This window comes from Gracilinanus agilis, chromosome 1 (genome assembly GCF_016433145.1).
Source record: "Gracilinanus agilis isolate LMUSP501 chromosome 1, AgileGrace, whole genome shotgun sequence".
Classification (NCBI taxonomy): domain Eukaryota; kingdom Metazoa; phylum Chordata; class Mammalia; order Didelphimorphia; family Didelphidae; genus Gracilinanus; species Gracilinanus agilis.
Window position 1 is genome coordinate 217,867,930 of NC_058130.1, and position 20,534 is coordinate 217,888,463.

The following is a 20,534-nucleotide window of genomic DNA, read 5'->3' on the forward strand; positions in this document are numbered from 1 at the left end:
TTTCTTTCTTTCTTTCTTTCTTTCTTTCTTTCTTTCTTCCTTTCTTTCTTTCTTTCTTTCTTTCTTTCTTTCTTTCTTTCCTTCTTTCCTCCTTTCTTTCTCTTTTTAAACCCTTGTCTTCTGTCTTAGAATCGGTGCTAAGTATTGGTTCCAAGGCAGAAAAGCAACAAGGGATAGACAATTGGAATTAAGTGACTTGCCTAGGATCACATAGCTAGGAAGTATTTGAGGCCACATTTGAACCCAAAATCTTCCTTCTTACTGTCTGGCTCTCTGTCCCCTGAGCCACCTAACAGCACCTAGGCCTTTCTGTTGTCCTTAAGCATATACACATTCCATGTACCAATAGTGAGTGGAATCCTATTTGTACAAGTTTTTGCACATTTTTTTGTGTTTTGATCACAAGGTAAAATCCCGGCCTGGCATAGTAAGCAGGACAGAGTTGGGTGAAGCAGACAATTTCTAGGGCACCTTCTCTAGTTCTTTCCTCCTGCTGCAAGATAAGGAATGTGGTCCTTTTAAAAAGGCTGCTCAGGCATCCAAAGGACTGCTAAATCTCACTACTGTGTTGGTCAAGCGAGATGACCCTATACCTTGGGTTACCTGTTTGTAGGGTTGTGACTACAGCTCCTAGGGTATCTGTACCTGCTGCTTCATCATTTGCCTATCGCCACAGGCCTTTGAGGTAGGAGTAAAATAATAAAATAAGGGGATAATAAAATAGTAAAATGGTTAATTTTTTAAAAAGTGATGTCTTTTGACTTTCACACAAATTGGATTTCAGTGAGATAGAGTTACACAAAGTCTTTGGTCTCACTCTCTTTCTGAATCATCGAAGTTCAACAGAAAGACAAAAGTCAGGACAACTAGTGCTGGTCCAGGATGCAGTGAATGACCTTGGTGTCTTTGGTGTCTAAGCAAGCTTTAAAGTACTCCACATTGTCTGCTTCATGCCCACTGGAACAAATAGTTCTGGTCTGCCCATTCTGCCAGAGGAAGTCTTCACATGCTGGAGGGCATACATCTCACTAACTCACCAATGAATCTGAGACTTGTTGGTTACCCTCAACCCTGTTTAACCTGCCTGCCCAGATAGTTTTACCAGGGTGTGACTGCTACACATGCTACAGCTTCTTGGAGTCATAGGTTAAAGCTGGGTAACAGGTGGACACCAAAGGAGAAAAGAGGAAAGAAACCCAGAAAAAAAAGGGCTGGGCGAGCCATCATATCAGAGGATAACAGTCTTCCCATGCCCCATCAGTGCCTTAAATATATCTGTGTCTTAAATATCTATTGGCAAAAGCAGAAAATATAGGGCCCATTTTCTATATTTATGATACTTTCCAAATGTTTTCACCCCAATGATAAGTATTCCACATTAAATATGAATCATATCATAATACAAAATACAACTTTATTCTCCCATTGTAAAAACAATGTTCTCATTATCTGTAACAGAATGCTTTGAGTCATCTTATTCCAATAATAAATAGTCTTCTCTTTGTATCTGCCAATTTATGGGTAGCTCAATTATAGGAAGCTAAAAGCAGCACCACATTTTAGGAGGGTGAACAGAAAACACTGAACTAAGACTAAATGATTCATTATGAAACATCATTTACTTAGGAAAAGCAATTGTGGATAATGTATTTTCAAAAGCTGGGTAAAGTAAAGCTTAAACAAATTACCGAATTGAACTTCTCAAAGACAAAATCAAAATACATCTAGAAGATGGAAACTATAACATAGCCCAGAGGATAACAAAGTATTCATTTGTAAAGACATTATTGATCCCAAATGATTTTGTCCTAAGAGGAAAATCTCAAGATGAGAAATATTAAGTGGGGTGAGAATAGATGAATGGAAACCTTTTTGAGCACTTTGATTTGTATTTTCTATGTCAATTTAGCTTTATAAGTATGGTTTTTTTTTAAAATAGTTATTGATATCTTTTGTTTTTATATTGCCAACATTTCTCCCAGGATTTCTCTCCTTCCTCGCATCTAGAGATCTATCTCAAGAGAAAGAAAAATGGTAAAATTAATCAATACATTGAAAAAGTCTGAAATATATGAAATATATTTTCCAGTGTTTCCATATACCTGGACCTTTTGTTTTTGGATAGGAGTGTAGTTGGGGTGCCTTCTCATGTCTTTCCTTTGAATGTGTTATGCTTGATTTGTAGATTTAAAACATTCACTTTTGATTGTTTTGTGGTTATTAATCTTGATCTTTCCATTTAAATTCCTGGGGTCATTGTATATATATATATATATATCCTTCTTGCCTCTGTTTACTTCATTCAATATCAATTCAGTAAGTCCATTCTTCTCTATATTCAACATGCTGTTTTTAATAGCACAGTTAATAGTCATCTTTGTTTCCAGTTCTTTGCTTCCACAAAAAGCAATGCTCTGAATATTTTAGTGCTTATGGAGACATTCTTATTATCAAGGATTTCTTTCAAGCATATGCCTACTAGTGGAATTTCCAGGTTAAAAGGTACACATATTTTGATCATCTTATTTACATAATTCCAAATTGTTTTCCAAAGTGGAGCAATGTACCAATGTGCCAGTCTTCCCCCAAAGGACTCCCAACATTGACTATTTCCATCTTTTGCTATCTTTGCCAATTTGCAGGGTATGAAGAGAAACTAGTTATTCTGATTTATGTTTGTTATTATTGCTGATTTGGAGCAGTGTTTCACATGGTTAATAATTTGCAATCTTTGGGAGGGAGAATTGTCTGTTCATATACTTTGACCCCTTCTCTATCGAGGAATAACTTTTGGTGAAACATACATATGTATGTGAATTATTATCTTGGCTATATGAGAAATTTGATCCAAAGAATTCCATCCTACCCCCATTCAACTGCTCTCCTTATTCTAGATGCATTTTCTTTTAGAGAAGTTTTTCAATTTCATATTAAAATTATCTTTTTATCTTTTGTAATCTCTTGTTTGGTTGCAAATATATCTCTTACCAGTAGTCGTGAAATGCCTATGATCTCCTCCTCCTTTTTTGTGCCATGTTCTTTAATAATCTTGACACTATCAAACTGATTTCCAGTTTTCTAACAGACCTTAACAAATAGGGAATTCTCTCCTAAATTTTTTCCATTTATTGAATATTGGGTTATTGAGTTCCATTGTTTTTAGATTGTCTAATGTATTATCTAACCCATGCATAACTAGTTACGTTTGGTTTGTTTTTGCCTTCATTTGTCTCTAAAAGTTTTCCGCCCCCAAATTAGGATTCTTATGGGTTCCTCTTCTAGTTGAGAGTTGCCTCTTTTTGCCTTTTGCCTTTGCCTCTTCAGTTATTTTTGTTTCTTCTACTTTAAGGCAACCCCCTTCCCAAAGGCTGTTTCCCCTTCCCTTTGAGCCCCCTCCCCCATTTGTCATCCTTTCCTCAGAGTTGTACTTCATTCCTTTGTCTTCTTTAATTTAGTAATCAAAATTTCCTCTCCTCTTCTTTCTCAGTTAAGTGCTTAAGTAAAATCTCCCTACTTTTACTCTCCTTCATCTTCTTTTGTTAGCTGCCCCACCACCACTATTTTCTGTGCTGTTTTCTAAAAAGAACTTCTTTCCCTTGCTCTTTCTCTTCTCTTTCAATGTATTCTATGCTTTTATTCTTTCATTCATGATACTTATTCATCTTTCTTTAATCTCTATGCTCCTCATGGAATTGAAGCTTTTAAAGTTCATATTTTTTAGTTCCTTCTAAACAATTTGTTGTCTTGTAGATCTCATACCATGGGCACTCCCTCTCCCCCTCCCCCAACCCCACCAACCCTCATCCTCATACTTTTTGTTCTCTTGTGCCTCAATCCTAGATGTATTAGTTCCTGCAAGAGATAGAGATTAGGAATATTGCCCCATGTTAGAGATTCTCCAGTGTCCCTGATCAATCCTGTGCTCATTTCTAACCCTGCCCATCTCAAGAACACTTTTTTGCAAGGAAGTCTGTTTTCCAAGTTCAAGCTCTCCCGCCCTTTGGGATGTTGGTTTCCCCCAAGAAACTTTGATTCTCTTTCTCCTGAAGAAGAATATTATCCTTGAAGGCAAAACACTCTCTCAGAAGTCTTTCTGAGCACCAAATCATAGCAGATTCTATTCTTTTCAAGGACTATATCTCCTATTACAGAAAACATCTCACCCTCTTTAGAAATATTCTTCAGTAGAACCACTTCCATTTCTGAGTTGAGACATCTTTTTCTCTCTTGATTTCAATCTCTGCCTTTACTTCTTTATTCTCCTATGGCTTTTTCTTCCCAAAATTATAGTTCTTTTCCCTTCAGTGTTTACCAATCATTTTAGAATATATCTCACATTCTCTTCTACCTTCTTTACCTTCTCCCTCTTCTCTGTACCCTCTCTCATTCTGTAGGTTACTCTCACATGAAACAGTGATTTACCTGTAGGCGGCATTGTGAAATTTAGTCTATGATGTTTCTAGCCTGTTCTTCCACCCTCACTTTAAGTTCCATTTTCTTTTTTTATCTCCAGGCATACTTTTAGAGAAAAATTTCTTAATGTCTCTTTGTTATTTTGTTCTTTTTATAACCACATGTATCTTTCTCCCAATTATTTTTCTTTTTTCTTGAGGTAGTCAGTCCTCCATCTTGTTGGTCACAAGTTCCACATGCCTATAATTCCTGGTTAAAGCTGATCTGCTATCAAGGAATAACACTAATCTTGAAATCCCATTCCTTATACTCCTGACTCTCAATGGCAGTATGGCTAGCATTTCCAATATTTATCTATGAATCATTTACAGGACTTTTTCTGCAAAGATGATCCTCATCTCCAGACATTAATTGAATATCCAAGTCAAATTTGATAGTATACCAGACACAAAAAAGATTACAAATTGTTTCTAATAGTCCATGAAATTTTACTCAATTTTTTGCATTTATACAGGTCATCTCCAATGCTTAGAGGGCATGGCCTTCTCATGTCTTTCTTTACTTTGCCCTCTACAAGGCTAAGCTCAAGAACCATGAAGCCTTCTCTGTCTACTTTGCCTCTTGGAGTTTTTTTTTTTTTTAAACCCTTACCTTCCGTCTAAGAGTCAATACTGTGTATTGGCTCCTTGGTGGAAGAGTGGTAAGGGTGGGCAATGGGGGTCAAGTGACTTGCCCAGAGTCACACAGCTAGGAAGTGTCTGAGGCCAGATTTGAACTTAGAACCTCCCATCTTAGGCCTGGCTCTTAATCAACTGAGGCACCCAGATGCCTCCCACCTCTTGGAATTCTTGAGGAGCAGTTTGCATCTGCTTTCCCCACCTACCATTCATGTTAATGTGCCATGCCATATAGACTATCCCCGTGTTGGTGAATCTATGGCATGCATTTGAGAGCATATCAAGGGGGGCTACTCCCTTCCCCTTTCCATGCGTGCCTGAGGACATTTCTCACTTCACTTGTCCCTCTTCCCAGCAGCCCAATGGAAGCACTTCTGGCACTCGGTCTCTAAAACGTTCACCATCACTGGACTATCCCTTCCAAGACACTATAACCTTAAGACCTGGGTTTAATTCTTTACTGTATCCCCAAGGCACACAGCATAACACATACAAGGATAGGGGCTGGACATATGATTTCATTAATATAGGGAGCTCCCAGGTGGGGAAAGCCTGTCTACAAATGCAAGTTAGCACCTTCTCTCCAACTTATGGTCTTAGAAGAGCTGCCTGGAACAATAGAAGATTTAAATGACTTGTCCAGGACTAACCAGCCACTGTGCAATAAGAGGAGAAACTTAATATTTATTTTTCTTGCTTCAGGAAGGACTCTGTTTACTACTTTCCATATCATCTGCATGGTAAGTGCATGATACTCACAGAAATGAACTAAACAGAATAATTTTGACTTGTTTTGCTATTCTTGGCATTAAAAAACATCTTCCTATACATTATTATATGAAATACACAACACATATCTACACCTATATATGCAAGTGTGTATAATGCACACATATATGTAACAATTCATATCTGGTCCAAAAAGGTTCAATCCACTTTATTGCTAACACAGTTCCTCTAGCTCAGTGGTTCCCAAACTTTTTTGGCCTACTGCCCCCTTTCCAGAAAAAATATTACTTAGCCCCCTGGAAATTAATTTTTTTTTTACATTTTAATAGCAATTAATAGGAAAGATAAATGCACCTGTGGCCATCACCGCCTCCCTGGATCACTGCAGTACCCACCAGGGGGCAGTGGCGCCCACTTTGGGAATCACTGCTCTAGCTGATAAAGCTTTCATTTATCTTAGTAAACCATTACTCCACAAAGCATTGTAAGACAAAGGCAATGTGAACTGATGGTTTATTTTTGAAACTATTCTGGAATTGAAGCATGATATTCTTTTACTATTGTAATGAGAGCCAGCTGACCAATGTTATGATAGAAGGGAGATAAGAGTCTGTGAGGTGAGACTCTCTTCTAGCTCTCCCCTCCCACCGAATATACACTTGGAGACTTTAAGGGGGTGTCACCCCGAAATTGGGTGACCTGGATAATCATGCCGCCCCACAGGAATTAGGGGCAAAGCTTCCCTATAAGATGAGGTATATGGTACCCCAATCAGATTCTGAATGAGGGCAGGGATCACACAAGCCTCCCCCAAGGTCAGTCAACTTCACAGCAGGGGATCTGGCTTCAAGATGGAGGCAGCCAGACCAAGCTGTGGTTCCCTCCTCCCTTGTTGTCTCTCAGGCACTCTGGAACGCTATCTGACTAATGAATGTCTTTTATTCTTCACAATTTATGGGTTGGGGAAAGGGGTGAAGGATTTGGGGGTGCCCTCTTCTCCATTTCTATGGGGTCCATCACTTGGGTGGGAAACTTTGGGGTTCCCACTCCGAAGCTTCTTCCCTCCTCTTCTCCTTCTATTTCTATCCTTTTCTATAATTGTAAGTTAGGGAAAGGGTCTCTCAGCAAGGCTGGGTAATGGGGAAAGGAGACTAAGAGATCGCTCCCAAAATGGAGTCCAAAAACTTAGCTTACTCGATGATTGAAGTCTTGCTGGGTGATAAGTAATGATTCCATTACTTATGGAATTACTTATAGCCTTTGACCAGGGAATCAGGGTTTCAATGTCCAAAGATCCTCAGGAAGCCCTCAGGACTGGATTGGAGCTGGGTTGTCCTCCACCGGAACCCTTTTTTCCTCCTCCTTTCTCCCTAGTCTTTCCCAGAATCCTCTGGTCTCAACGGCCAGTAACTGTCACCAATTGTCAAACACTCCTTCTTTGGCTCCATTTTCCATCCCCCTTGCACAAATCCCATCCTTAAACTATATAGATATAATATATATTATATAGAAAATCAAGAACCCTCCAAGTAACAATGACCCTTAATCACTAATATTTTAGGATGCTGTCTACAATCAATCCTCTCCCATCACCCTGCCTTACCTATAATTTCAAATACATCATTGCTATCTTTTTTAAAAAATAAATAAAACCCTTACCTTCTTAGTATCAATTCTAAGATAGAAGAGTAGTAAGGGCTAGGCAATTAGGGTTACTTGCTTGGGGTCACACAGCTAGGAAATTAACAGAGATTTGAACCCAGGTCCTCATGACTCCAGGCCTGATATTCTATCACTGGGCTACCAAGCTTCCCACTGCTATATTTCCAAAGTGGTATTGATGCTTCTGTTATACACCATAATTCAATGCTTGAATTCTGTTTTATTTCCCTCAAAAAAAATCAATTAAGAAAAAAACTAAAATAATGTATATTTCCTTCCCAAAAGACCATAAATTTTTAAGATGTCAAAGTTAATTTACCATTATCAACCAAGAATGACATACTAGGCATACATTTGGCAAAAGAGTAATATTAGCTTCTTTTGTAGATTTCTATGTAATTAGCTAGTGGGGGCAGGAAGCAGTATGGTATGGGGGGAGAACACCCCATCTTCTTATGCCTCACTCTACCACCACATATTTTCTGATCCTGTGACTGCTTACCTGGATGTTCCACAAACAAGCTGTTCCATCTCTTGAATCTGGGTATTTTCTCTTATTGTTCCCTATACTTGGAATGCTCTATCTCCCCATTTCCTCCTCCTGGCTTCCTTTAAGTCTCAACTAAAATCCCATACCTCTTAAATCTAGTGCCTTCCTTCTCATTATTTCCTATTTATCCTGTATATAGCTTGTTGGCACATTTTTTTTTTTGCTTGTTGTCTCCCCCCCATTAGTTTATAAACTTCTTGAGGGTATTAAACTGTCTTTTGAATGTTTTTTTTTTTTATCCCCAGTGCTTAGCAAAGTGCCTAACATACAGTAGGTGCTTAATATTTAATGACTGATTGTTGATGGGTTTTACGAAACTAAGAGATTTAAACATTTACAGATTACACAAGTCATTTTACAAAATATTTATTCTGAAAAAAATCACTCTGTACAAATTTAGATAGAACATTCTCAACGCTGCAGATTTATAAAAATGCTAACACAACATAAAGACTCAAGTAAACTTAAAACTTGTGTTTTTAAGTTAAAAGGAAAAATTGCTTTTTGGAAGCAATGTAACAAGAGAAGTCTAGAAGTGTCTTAAAAGTCACCCAAAACAACCAGGAGGTTCATTTAAGAACTCTTACCATCCTGCTTTCTTATCAGTTACATTCAAATACATAATGTCTCAAGGGATGGCATTTTCCCTATAGTATTATAAAGCCCTGTTTATACATAATGTCAAACACTAAGCTAGATTTCCAAAACTGGTTATGCTTTCACTGTACATAAACTTGTGCTCAGAGAAAAGTCAGCACACTTTGTTCATAATTTTCTGGTTCTTTAACAAAAGAGGGAATTCTATACACTTGTTACAAACATCTGTACAAACCAATATAGTTCCTATAAGGTGGTGAGGGTGGTTCTGAAAGGGTTAATATTTGACAGTACTGAATTAACTGCCCAAACTGTACATTCGTACAAAGGAAAACAATTCCACAACGGAAATCCAAACGTGGAGAATTCTGTTTCTTAAAAGGTATTAAAACGTTTACAGTAGATTTAAGATCTGCCATTCCTAATCATCTAGCCATTATTGAGAGCAAAATCTCTAAAACTAAATTTCATCTAAGTATAACTTGAGGTTCCTCCCCTTCCCATCCCAACTCTTAGAGAAAAATTTAAAAGCCATCTCTGCATAATAAATCACTTCTTTTGTACATGACTGTTTTAAGAAATGAATCAAAACCCAGTAAATCACAGGACTTGTGTAAACATGATTTGAAATAAACCCGGGAAAGAAATTAAAAAGTTAGTGACAAGCAAGTCAGAGTCTAAAAAGACCCTTTCACATTTTTCCTCCTAACACAATGCATGGCTCATAGTGCAAGCAGAACAGCTGCTGACATTTCCAATTACAGCCAGGGATGCCAGGCAGGATCCATGCGGCACAGATTATCCAGACTATTTGCAGCTGCTACAAGGGTGTTGACTTTGCTCTCCCCTCCTTCAAACTGAGCAAGATTATGTAGTCGGGTCATGATAGCAGTCACAGCTTTCTGAACCAGTGAAACCAGCTGCTGGCTGTCCATGTTCTCAGGCTGCCCAGCTGCTGAGAGTGGGGAGGAGGTATCCTCTTGAGTTTTCTTGTGCCAAGCAATAATTTCATCCCGAAGCACTGTTTTCAGGATGCCATCCACCTACGGTAAAGAAAGAGAAAAATGTTTTTAACTGAAAAAAGCACCAAAGGACAGTGACTTTCTAACTCAATCATGACTAGGTGCTGATTGACATTTTGAGCCCTTTTTATAATCTCAGTATCTTAGTGTTGGGTGGCACAAGAGCTTATGACTTAGTAACAACCTTAGAAATCCTTACTGGAAATAAGCAATTTACTTCTCTAGATCCAGTTATTTGAAATTTATAAAAACATTTCCTCAACAGTATGGCAGAAAAGAAAGAACATCATTTAAGAATTCAAAGATATGGATTCCAGGAGTCTCTAGGTAGCACAGTGTATAGAAAGCTAGGTCTGGAGGTAGGAGGACTTGGGTTCAAATCTGACCTTAGAAACTTCTAGCTATGTGAGGCTGGGAAAGTCATTTAATACTGATTGCCCAGCTCTTACTGTTTTTTTAATCTCAGAATTCATATTAAGACAGAAAGTTAAGGGTTCTTTTTAAAAAGGAAGAAGAAGAAAGGGATTCTGATCCTACAGCTGTTTCTTAGCTGCTTTTCTGTTCCAGGAAGTTCTTTAGTCATATTTTCCTATGCTTTGTGAACTTCTAAGTGCCACAGAAGCACAAGCTATTATTACTAATCCTACAATAGTGAATTGTAGCATTTTCAGAAGAAGCAAAAGCACCAGCACAAATGCATATACCTCCATATGTTATTTATATAGCCATATAATTTCACATATTAGTGTTTCCATATGTCACTGATACAGAGAGCTGCCTTACTAGGCTTGGAGGATTATGTGTACAGAAGATTAATCCTTTCTTCTCAAGACTCCTCTGCAATTTCTTCCTCTGGGTCATGCCCACTAACTGCTGGTGTCTCCCAAGGTTCTGTCTGGGCCTTCTTACCTTTTCATTTTAGATTAACTGACTTGATCTATTTGGCTCCCAATTATCATATTCATGTAGCCTCGATTCCCAATCTTCATTTCTTTTCTGAACTATATCTGTATGTCACCAACTACCTTTTGGATATCTCAAATTGAATGTCCCCAATCAAAACTTGACTTGTACAAAATATAACTCATCTCTTCCCCTCCAACTCTCTGTTATAGTCAAGGATAGCAGCATCTTCCCAATCACCAAAACATGCAAATAGAAGACTCTGCAATCTCATTCATTTCACCTATCCAATGTGTTGCCAAATTCTGTCATTTCTACCTTCATGCTTCTATTATATGTGCCCCTCTTTACTTTTCTTCATTCACACAAGTCATCTCTCTAGTTCATGCCTGTACAACCGCAATAGACTTCTAACTGGTCTCTGAGTCTCAAGTCAGCTCCCAAGGTGATTTTGCTAAAGAATTCGTCTCACCCTCTCTACAATGACGTCCAGTGGTGGACTTCCTATTACCCCTTGGATCAAATACAAACTTTCCTGTCTAGCATTTAAAATCTCTCATAACTTGGTTCTTTCCTATTTCTCCTGTTTCCTTACACTTTACTTCCCTCCACACATACGCTCTATTATCCTGCTATATGGGTATATCCTCTCCATTTCTTGAATGCTTCTCTGTGCTCATCTCTGCCCTTTAGTCTTCCTTCAAGACTCAAGTCCCATCTTCTTCTGGAGGCTATTCTTGTCTCCTTCTGAGAACATCTTCTATATTTACTCTCTATATATATTTTGTACATACTACATGTAGTATGTAACTAATTATTTGCATATTAGAATGTAAGCTTCTTGAGAGGCAAGACTGGCTTTGCCATTCTTTGTATTTCTGGTGCTCAGTAGATAGAAAGCACTTAATAAATACTTATTACTGGCATTTCCACAGTTTGTATCAAAATGATTTATTTCAGACAGGAAATTAATGTTTGCTACAAAGAAAATACATTTATTAATAGTAGACATATCATGTAGAATGTGTTAAGCTAGTTTGGAGTGATTGAAGTTCACTAATTTAAACGTCACCATTACCCATTTAAAAAAGACCCATAACCATCCAAACTAAACAAACAGGATCTATTTAAATTAATATATGGCATTTCTCTAAGCTATAATTCTTTTTCTCCATAAACTGGCATAATCTGAACTTTTAAAGAAAATTTTGTGTTAAATGTAGCATTTTAAAGACTACCCAGAAATGAAAACATATAAGTTTCTATGTCTACTAAGTCTAAAGAAAATGTTGCACATCAATCTTTAAGTCTGTTGATCAAATGACATTTAGTTCAATAAGCAATGTCCAATACTAAAGAAATTTAACATTCTTCCCAGTTCAGATTAGTCCTAATCTTATTCCAGGTTTACTTCACTTCTGCCTATTCTTCTATTATTCCTTTAAATCTGTTCTTTTGAAAGTAATTTTCACTAAGTCTTCTTCCATTTCTAAAAACTCTATTGCCTCCCTCTTAACATAGTTTATCATCTTTGGTCAACCCTATAGTTTCTTAAGCTTTTTCCTATTGGACTTCATGAGTTCATCAGGCTGCTTTCAGCTTATATTTATTCATTTAAATTATGGTCTCTAACATTTAAGAAGCATTCACCACCTTGATGATACCCATTACCTCTCACGTGGGAGCTGCCTGGTAATCCTTTCACTTGGCTATAGCAAGACTCCTCTCATCATCCTCTCTATAGGAGCTATTACAAACCATCTCAAATGATCTAGATTTGGAGGGAGGAGAGAAGCCCTCAGAGACCATTTAATGCAAAAATCTTTCCTTTTACAGATGAGGAAACTGAAGCCCAAGGAAGAGACTTACTCACAGAGTAAGAGTCAGAGGCAAGATTTGAGCCTAGATTCTCTGACTCCATCTAGAATCAGAACTCCTTCCAATCTAAAATTAAAATTCTTCCAGCTTTTGCCCTCTCATTCCTTTCTCAATCTCTGTAGATGACACTGAAACCCACTTTATTGAGAGGTAAACCTCTAATGAAAACTCTTCTATAAGACCCCTACATTTCACAATTTTTTGTTTTTACCCATTCTCTCCTTCTAACTCAGAGAAATAAATGCCCCTTTTCCTTTCGATGGCTTCTTCTTCCACATGTCTCCTCCTTTGCCTTTCCTGAATATTTGCTGAAATGATGTCATTAATCAACTCCTAATTTTAGACTTAGAAATAAAAAAATTTTGAGAAACAATCTTTTTGAAATGTTAAGCTTGCCAAAAATGTATTTTTAACCTTTGTTTTTCTTGTTTCCTCAGAGTACAAGAAAATATTTGTATACCCAGCCTGTAGCATCACTAAGTTAATTAGATGTTTATTACAAAGTTCCAGCTGTAAGGACTTGCTTCAATACTGTGTCCATTTCCTTTTTATATCTGAAACATTTTAAAAATGGTGAATGGAGCATAATTGAATAATCAACATAAAAAGCATAGCTGAGGGATAAATTACCCAGTGTAGCATTTTTTAGGTTTCTATTTTTAAAATATACTCCTCCATGTCTTAACATTCTTATATTAAGTAAATTCTGAAAATTTCCACTGAATAATAAAAAAACTTACTTAAAAAAACTTAAATCTTTTATTTTATCTTATTGAAATGCTGGCTTCCAAGGGCAGAACATACATTTCAAATGTTTTCTTTACATGGCACCACTTTAACAAGATCACTTAATGAACATAATGTATAAAAATATATTACAATATTATTTACCTTAAAGTTTGGCTGTGCAAAACACCGGGCAACAGCAATCATGGAAGCAGTTAATGGACCAGAGACTCCAATCGTGGTCAAGAATTCTGAAATATTAGGTGTGAGGCGGAATGGAACAGGACGATTGGCATCTAGATCTCCAGTAGCGTCATTAATGTCAAATCGAAAATAGGCAACATTAAGTTTGCCAGTATCCTAGATTTCAGGAGAGCATTTTAGAAAGGTTTTTAGAAGAATCATTCATTAAATATAGTCAGTTAGTGCTAAGTTTCATTTGCATCAAATTACCTGCGCAATCTGTAACATCTCTGGATTGAGTCTATTTAAATGAAATACAAATTCTGCAAAACCAATTAGTGCAAGCTGGATTGTGAACATCTTTCGGAAGGTCCAGTAATCGGTGGCATTGGGGAATGTATGCAAAGCCCACTCTCGTAACATACTGCGAGGTACCATATTGCTTTGAACTTCCTTGAGAATATCACGAAGGACCTAAATGAAAGGAAATTACATTAAATTCATTTTATTTTTGATCAATTATAAATAATAATCTAAAACTTGTGAGCTAATAAAACCTTTTTCTTCTTTTTAAACTTAAATGGTGACCATCTTCTGAAAGAGTTGCATAAGAATCTTTTAGAAATTATATTTTCAATTTATAGCCATGCTCTTTGTGATGGCAAAAAATTGGAAAATGAGGGGTTGCCCGCTGATTGGGGAATGGCTAAACAAATTGTGGTATCTGTTGGTGATGGAATACTATTGTGCCAAAAGGAATAATGAACTGGAACAACCTCCAGGAACTGATGCAGAGTGAAAGGAGCAGAACCAGGAGAACATTGTACACAGAGACTGATACACTGTGGCACAATCAAATGTAATGGACTTCTCTACTAATAGCAATGCAATGACCCAGGACAATTCTGAGGGACTTATGAGAAAGAACACTATCCACATTCAGAGAAAGAACTACAGGAGAGGAAACACAGAAGAAAAGCAACTGCTTGATCACATTGGTCAATGGGGATATGATGAGGATATAGACTCTAAGCGATCACAAATATTAATAATATGGAAATACGTCTTAAATCAATGACACATGTAAAACCCAGTGGAATTGCTCATTGGCTACGGGAGAGGGGTGGGAGGAGGGGAGGGAAAGACCATGAATCATGTAACCATGGAGAAATATTCTAAATTAATTAATTAAAATTTTCAAATAAAAAAATTATATTTTCATAGTTCAAGATCTTCTGTTATCTCTATAATCTATTGTCTCAAAGTAGGCAAAGCACACTTCTAGGCACCTGGAAATCAAAGAGAACACACTGTCAAACTACTTCCTGTAAGAAAAGACTGAAGGCTTTTCTAACCTTGGGGATGGCTAGAATTGCAGGCTACATTCTCGTACATGATCTAATTCTATAAGAGATTTCTTAAATATTAACACCTTCTCCAGAGAAATCCTGACATTGTAGCTCTCCATTTGCTAACACAAGTGCCAGTGATTTCCATGAACAAATGGGTATAAATTCTAAATAATCAAAATGAATACTGATACACATAGAATCATTCAGTTTCTTTCTCTATAAGCAACAGAAGAGTTTAAGTGCTTTAATGAAAATAAATAATTATAGGATGCTTGATATAGTTCTTCCAAGGTAACTGAGGAAAACATTTGAAAACTTCTATGATACTCAGTTACTGCAGTATATATGAAACCGATTAGCTGGAAATAAGAACAGTCAGAATTTCTCTTTGTAGGAAAAGTTGCATAGCAATGACTACTTCAATTAAAAGACTATTTATTAAAGACTACAGTTTCATAACCTGAAGAATCTCTTGACAAAAATAGAAGCAGATGTTATAACACTTCACACTGTATTTTATACTAGAAAAATTTCAGCTCTCCCACAAATCCAGAAGATAACAACTCATGGTGCTTTTATTCAAATAGAATAAAATACAATAAGAAGCTGATAGAATGTATCAATTGCTGCTTTCTATCTTCATTTGGTCAGAAAAACATGACTATCTAAATAATAAATTCAAGTCCAGGACTACATACTATCAATGACCAAAATGTAGCTTCCATGGAACTATTCTGATGAAATAAATTTGACAAATGAGATAATTTCCTCCTGGATTCATTGAAGCTCCTAAAAGCTTAGGATCAAATAGGGTCATGTATATAGTCTATAGCAGTGATGATAACTTATGGCATGCAGAGCACTCTGTAGGCACGTGGCCTCCCCCTCCCCCACCCACCAGAGTTAGTTATTAGAAAGGCAGAGGGTCTTGGGCGGAGCTGCTCCCTTCCTCCTCTTCACATCACATGCCCCTCTGCCCAGCAGTCAAATGGGGGTGATTCCTCCCTCCCCTATGCGGGGTAAGGCAGAGGTTGGGGGGGAGGCACGGCACTAGGTCTCGGGGGTGGGGGGAGCCTGGCACTCCATCTCTAAAAAGTTCTCCATCACTGGTCTACAGCATCTACTGCAACAGTACCATCTGAATGAAGACATTTAGTAATCATGAATAATGTCAAGTCTTACTTTGTAACCCTGCAACAATTTTTTTTTAATCCTTCTCTTCCCTCTTAGAATTGATACCATTTATTCCAAGGCAGAAGAGCACTAAGGGCTAAGCAGCACTGGTTAAGTGGATTTGCCCAGAGTTACACAGCTAGGAAGTATATGGGTATATTTGGACCCAGGACCTCCCATCTCTATGCCTGGCTCTCTATCCAACTGAGCCACACAGGTGACCCATAAGAATCTTTTCTTTTTTGCCTATTCATCTATAAAATGAGAAGAATTAGAAATAAAGGAAATATTACTTCCTAATTCAAAGATTTGTGACATAGTTTCCAACTAATAATCTAGGACCACAGCAATTAAAGAGAACATACTGAAAACAACAAATACCCGTTACTACCTACAGAACTCTTAAATGCTTAGAAGAATGAATTAACAGACATAAAACACTGGTAAAAACTAAGCAGACTTGCATGACAATACATGTAAAATCCAGATCAAATTGTTTGCCAGTTCTGGGAGGGGAGAGAGGGAGACAACTTTGGTTATATAACTTTGGAATACATGTGGAATTTGTTATTATATGTAATTATTAAAATTAAACACTTATAATAACAAATAAAATCAAATTATTAATCACTGCAAAAAATAAAATAGCTTGAAAAAAACAACCCAAAATTATACAGGCTATCAGCATTAAACTCAACTCTTCCTCATCATCCTTAACCAAGGAAAATATTAATAATTCATGTCTCATGCTAAAATAGCTTACCATTTAAATAGGCTAACAAAATGTGTGGTGCTTAACCATAAGTATTTGTTTGTTCAAGAAGATCCTAGTTTTAAAGACCAGAATAATCACAAAAAGTGCCAACAACCCTTTCCTCTGCTGGGCATCTCAAACATGGCCACAGGTCAGAGGAAATGGGTGGATGAACACTTTGAAAGTAAGCTTCCCAAGATCAAAGTCTTCCCTGTCATTTCCATGATAAAACAGTCACCATCAGAAATATCCAATGATAAAACTCTGGAATTAATTTCCAAAGGGGAATGTGGAACATCTCTGGGCTATTAGCAAGAAGAGAAGAGAAAATACAAATATCCATTTTCAACAGTTTAAACATTCTTCACAAGTCTGAAGAAAGGCATTTGGACCAGATAATCTCATTTTTAGTTTTCTCATCCTTTGGGTACAAGGTTTACTGTTCAGAAAATGCCATGGCAAGTAGAACTTGCTGACTTTTCAAGGATGTTGACACAGCTTTCTGTTAACAATGTAAGACCCCAGCAATTAAAGAGAATAGCCTACTTATACAGAAGAGCAAGTCAACACAAGCTCTCTAAAGATCACAAAAGACTAATCACTCATACTCTTAGAGGTAGAAGTAGTATGAATGAGGGAGAGGAAGAAAGCTAAAGATAAACAAGGTCCAATTCTGACATATTATTTCTTAAAATTATCAGGACCCACTCAAAAAGCAGAGAGGGTATTAGAACACTGAATATAAGCAGATAGGAAGTCCTGCTTCTTAGATCTGAGGGGGGTGAGGAATCCCTTCCACACAGCAAAGAAGAAGATATCCTCAAAGCCTTTCATTTTTAAGACAAGCCTCTACTGGTCGGGAAGGGAAAAGTATTCTAACACAAAGTGCACAACTCCAATGATACCAAATTTCTAAAAACAAATCTGGTTCTTTCAGATTTACAGTTTACTTATGTTAGTGTGATTACCATTCAAAAAAAACCTCACTCAGGTCAGCAGTCTTAAATTCCAACAATTCACAGTCTAATAAACTTATCCCAAATTTTAGGGTTCACCCCTTAATGAATGTCACATATGTTTAAAACAGCTATTTTTAATGCTGAAAAGAACAAATGGGCAATCAACACATTAAATAAGGCACAGAAAGTGCAGAAGTAGCATGGGGCATCCTTAAGAAGTCAGTCTGAATATGATTAATCACAACATCAGTACCTGATGACTGGCTTGGGTCCCCCGTGCTTGCACTGTTGCCAGTCTGTCGTAGTAACGAGAAATGGGGTTGTCATGCTCAATACCCTTCTTGGCACAACGTTGTTTGTATATCTCCACAAGGGAAAGAGAAGAAGGATTGTCTTCAACAAGACGCATCTGTGGAGAGACTGCCACAACTCGAGGAACTAGGGAGAGAGAAAGGACAGTAAACAGAAGAGAAAAAAAGGGTCACAGTATTAAAACTCTTAAAGGAAACTTCATTAATAGTCTTTGTCACTCTAATACTTAGAAATAACATTAAAACAGAAAGGTTATAAAAAATAAAATAAAATGTATAAAAGTGGGTGTGGGTAGAGGGAAGGGATTGCAGCTAAGTAACACAAGATATAGAGGTAGGCCTGGAGTCCAGAGGCCTCAGACACTTCCTAGTTCTGTGACCTTGGGCAAGACAGAAGGTAAGAATAATGGGGGCAGCTGGGTAGCTCAGTGGATTGAGAGCCAGACCTAGAGACAGGAGGTCCTAGGTTCAAATCTGACCTCAGACACTTCTCAGCTGTGTGACCCTGGGCAAGTCACTTGACCCCCATTGCCTATCCTTACCACTCTTCTGCCTTGGAGCCAATACACAGTATTGACTCCAAGACAGAAGGTAAGGGCTTAATTAAAAAAAAAAAAGGTAAGAATAATGAAGAAGAAGAAGAAGAAGAAGAGGAAAAGGAGGGGAAAAGGGAGGAGGAGAATAGGAAGGGAGGAAGGGAGGAAGGGAGGGAGGGAAGAAAGAAGGAAGGAAGGATAAGAAAACTATTAATATTCAGGTTGTGGGTCTTGTGACTACATGCATACAAAAAAGGGGCAAATTTTCAAACTTTTTTTTTTTTTAAACCCTTACCCTCCCTCTTAGAATCAAAACTTTCTATTGGTTGTAAGGCAGAAGAGTAGTAAGAGCTAGACAATAGGAGTTAAGTGATTTGCCCAGGCTCCCACAACTGGGATGTATCCGAGACTGAATTTGAACCCAGGACCTCCCATCTCCAGGTGATTCTCTACCACTGAGTTGCCTAGCTGCTCCCAATTTTCAGATCTTTATAGCAAAACTCAACCTATCTGGATGAGGAAAATTTTAAAATGTGATTCAAATTTAGAGATTCTAAGAAGAGCCTTGGAATGAGATATGGTCTCAAAGACAGGATTTTTCCATAGCAATATCATATTAATTTGATTTTTTTTAAATTGACCTCACCATTCCAAAAACAATAATTTATTTTCAGATCATAATTAAAATCAGTTTATAGAAGTACACATCTGAGTATCATTTTACAATCCTACCTTATCCTACAGAAAGGAAAAACTAGCTTCTGAACATAAAAGACTTTTGTCCTTTTCTTAAAATAAATTGAAAGTCCAATGAGTCATAATTACCATATTCACAAAAATGCTGCAAATCCTGATGAAGGAAAGGCCCCATTATGATAGTAGATTATTACCACTTATGCTTAGATAATAGCTTTAAATGCAATATACCTGGATTACTGTATTACTTCCTACAATATAAGGCAATCTAAATTCCATATTTGCTTCAGTTCCAAAATAAGCTGAAATTCTTCGAAAGGTGATTTGATTTGATTTTCCTGAACTAAGTACATTCTTGGTCCTCTACTAGTAGCTAATGCTATTGGCATCAACTAAAGAATTTAGAGTATTGGAAAAGAGCATGACTGGAAATCACGGAGATGGACACCAATTACGGTTCAACAACAAACCAAATGCACAAGCAGGAACAAGTCACTGGCTATAGTTTTCTCATCTGTATGAGTTGAAAAGTCCCACCCATTTCTAAGAATCTATGGTTTACAGTATCTCAATAAGTTAGTAATTATCTGTTTTCCAATCTAAACTCTGGCATTTGAGGAGTCAATTCATTAAGTAAAAATAGAGGTTACAGTGTAAGCGTTTTTTATGATTTGAGCCTTTTGTTTTCAATTTAGCTATCTTCTGATTCTATGGAGGTAAGGATGATGATTCTTTGCACATGCAGGGTTTGTTGACTGTTATAATTAATACAATAGCAGAGAAGGAAATTTCATAAGGATAAGAACACAAACAAATTTGGCAAAAGTGTTATAATATCAAGTTAGAATCATTACAAAAGTACCTACTAGTATTTTGGGAAGAAGGCAGCTATTATAAAACCCATTTTTTTCTCTTGGCTATAAGAAAGAATTTTTCAATAATTAGTTTCTATCCAGATTAAAAAATAAGAAAGACCCATAGCAAGGTTAGGAGGAAAACCCTCTATTCTTTTTCTACTTATTGTTATTTTCTTCTCTTTTAAAATTCTCCCTTTTTTGGAACCTCTTCCACTTCCACTGCATCAACTATATGAATATAAATGACTTCCAAATCTAAAATATATCTGAATTGTTTGGTATAAGCAATAAATGAGATGGCTTAATTTTGTGACATGATAGCCAGTGTGGCATCTTGGATAGGACTGGCCTTGACCCCAGAACATTCCATTCTGATACATACTGGCTATGTGACCTTGGCCTGCTCACTTAATTTCTCTAAGTGCTCTAGGCAACTTTCAAAGACTAATAACTTGTACTAGGATAAGGAGAGAAGCAAGTGATAGGGGGAAAACAAAAGACTTTACATCATGTCTTTGATGAGAGTCTGACATTCAAGATACATAGGAAATGAACA

General features: G+C 37.0%; 1 protein-coding gene across 1 annotated transcript in view; it reads right to left on the reverse strand.

Moving 5' to 3' along the window:
- Window positions 1-8,381: 8,381 nt before the first annotated feature.
- Window positions 8,382-20,534, reverse strand: part of LOC123234219 (transformation/transcription domain associated protein) — a 175,911-nt gene continuing 163,758 nt past the window's right edge. Inside the window, exons 70-73 of the mRNA XM_044660153.1 lie at window positions 17,832-18,016; window positions 13,611-13,814; window positions 13,323-13,517; window positions 8,382-9,671 (exon numbers count right to left, since the gene is read on the reverse strand). Coding sequence (XP_044516088.1) covers window positions 9,387-9,671; window positions 13,323-13,517; window positions 13,611-13,814; window positions 17,832-18,016 — 869 coding nt within the window. The 3' untranslated portion in view covers window positions 8,382-9,386. The remainder of the gene's footprint in view (window positions 9,672-13,322; window positions 13,518-13,610; window positions 13,815-17,831; window positions 18,017-20,534) is intronic.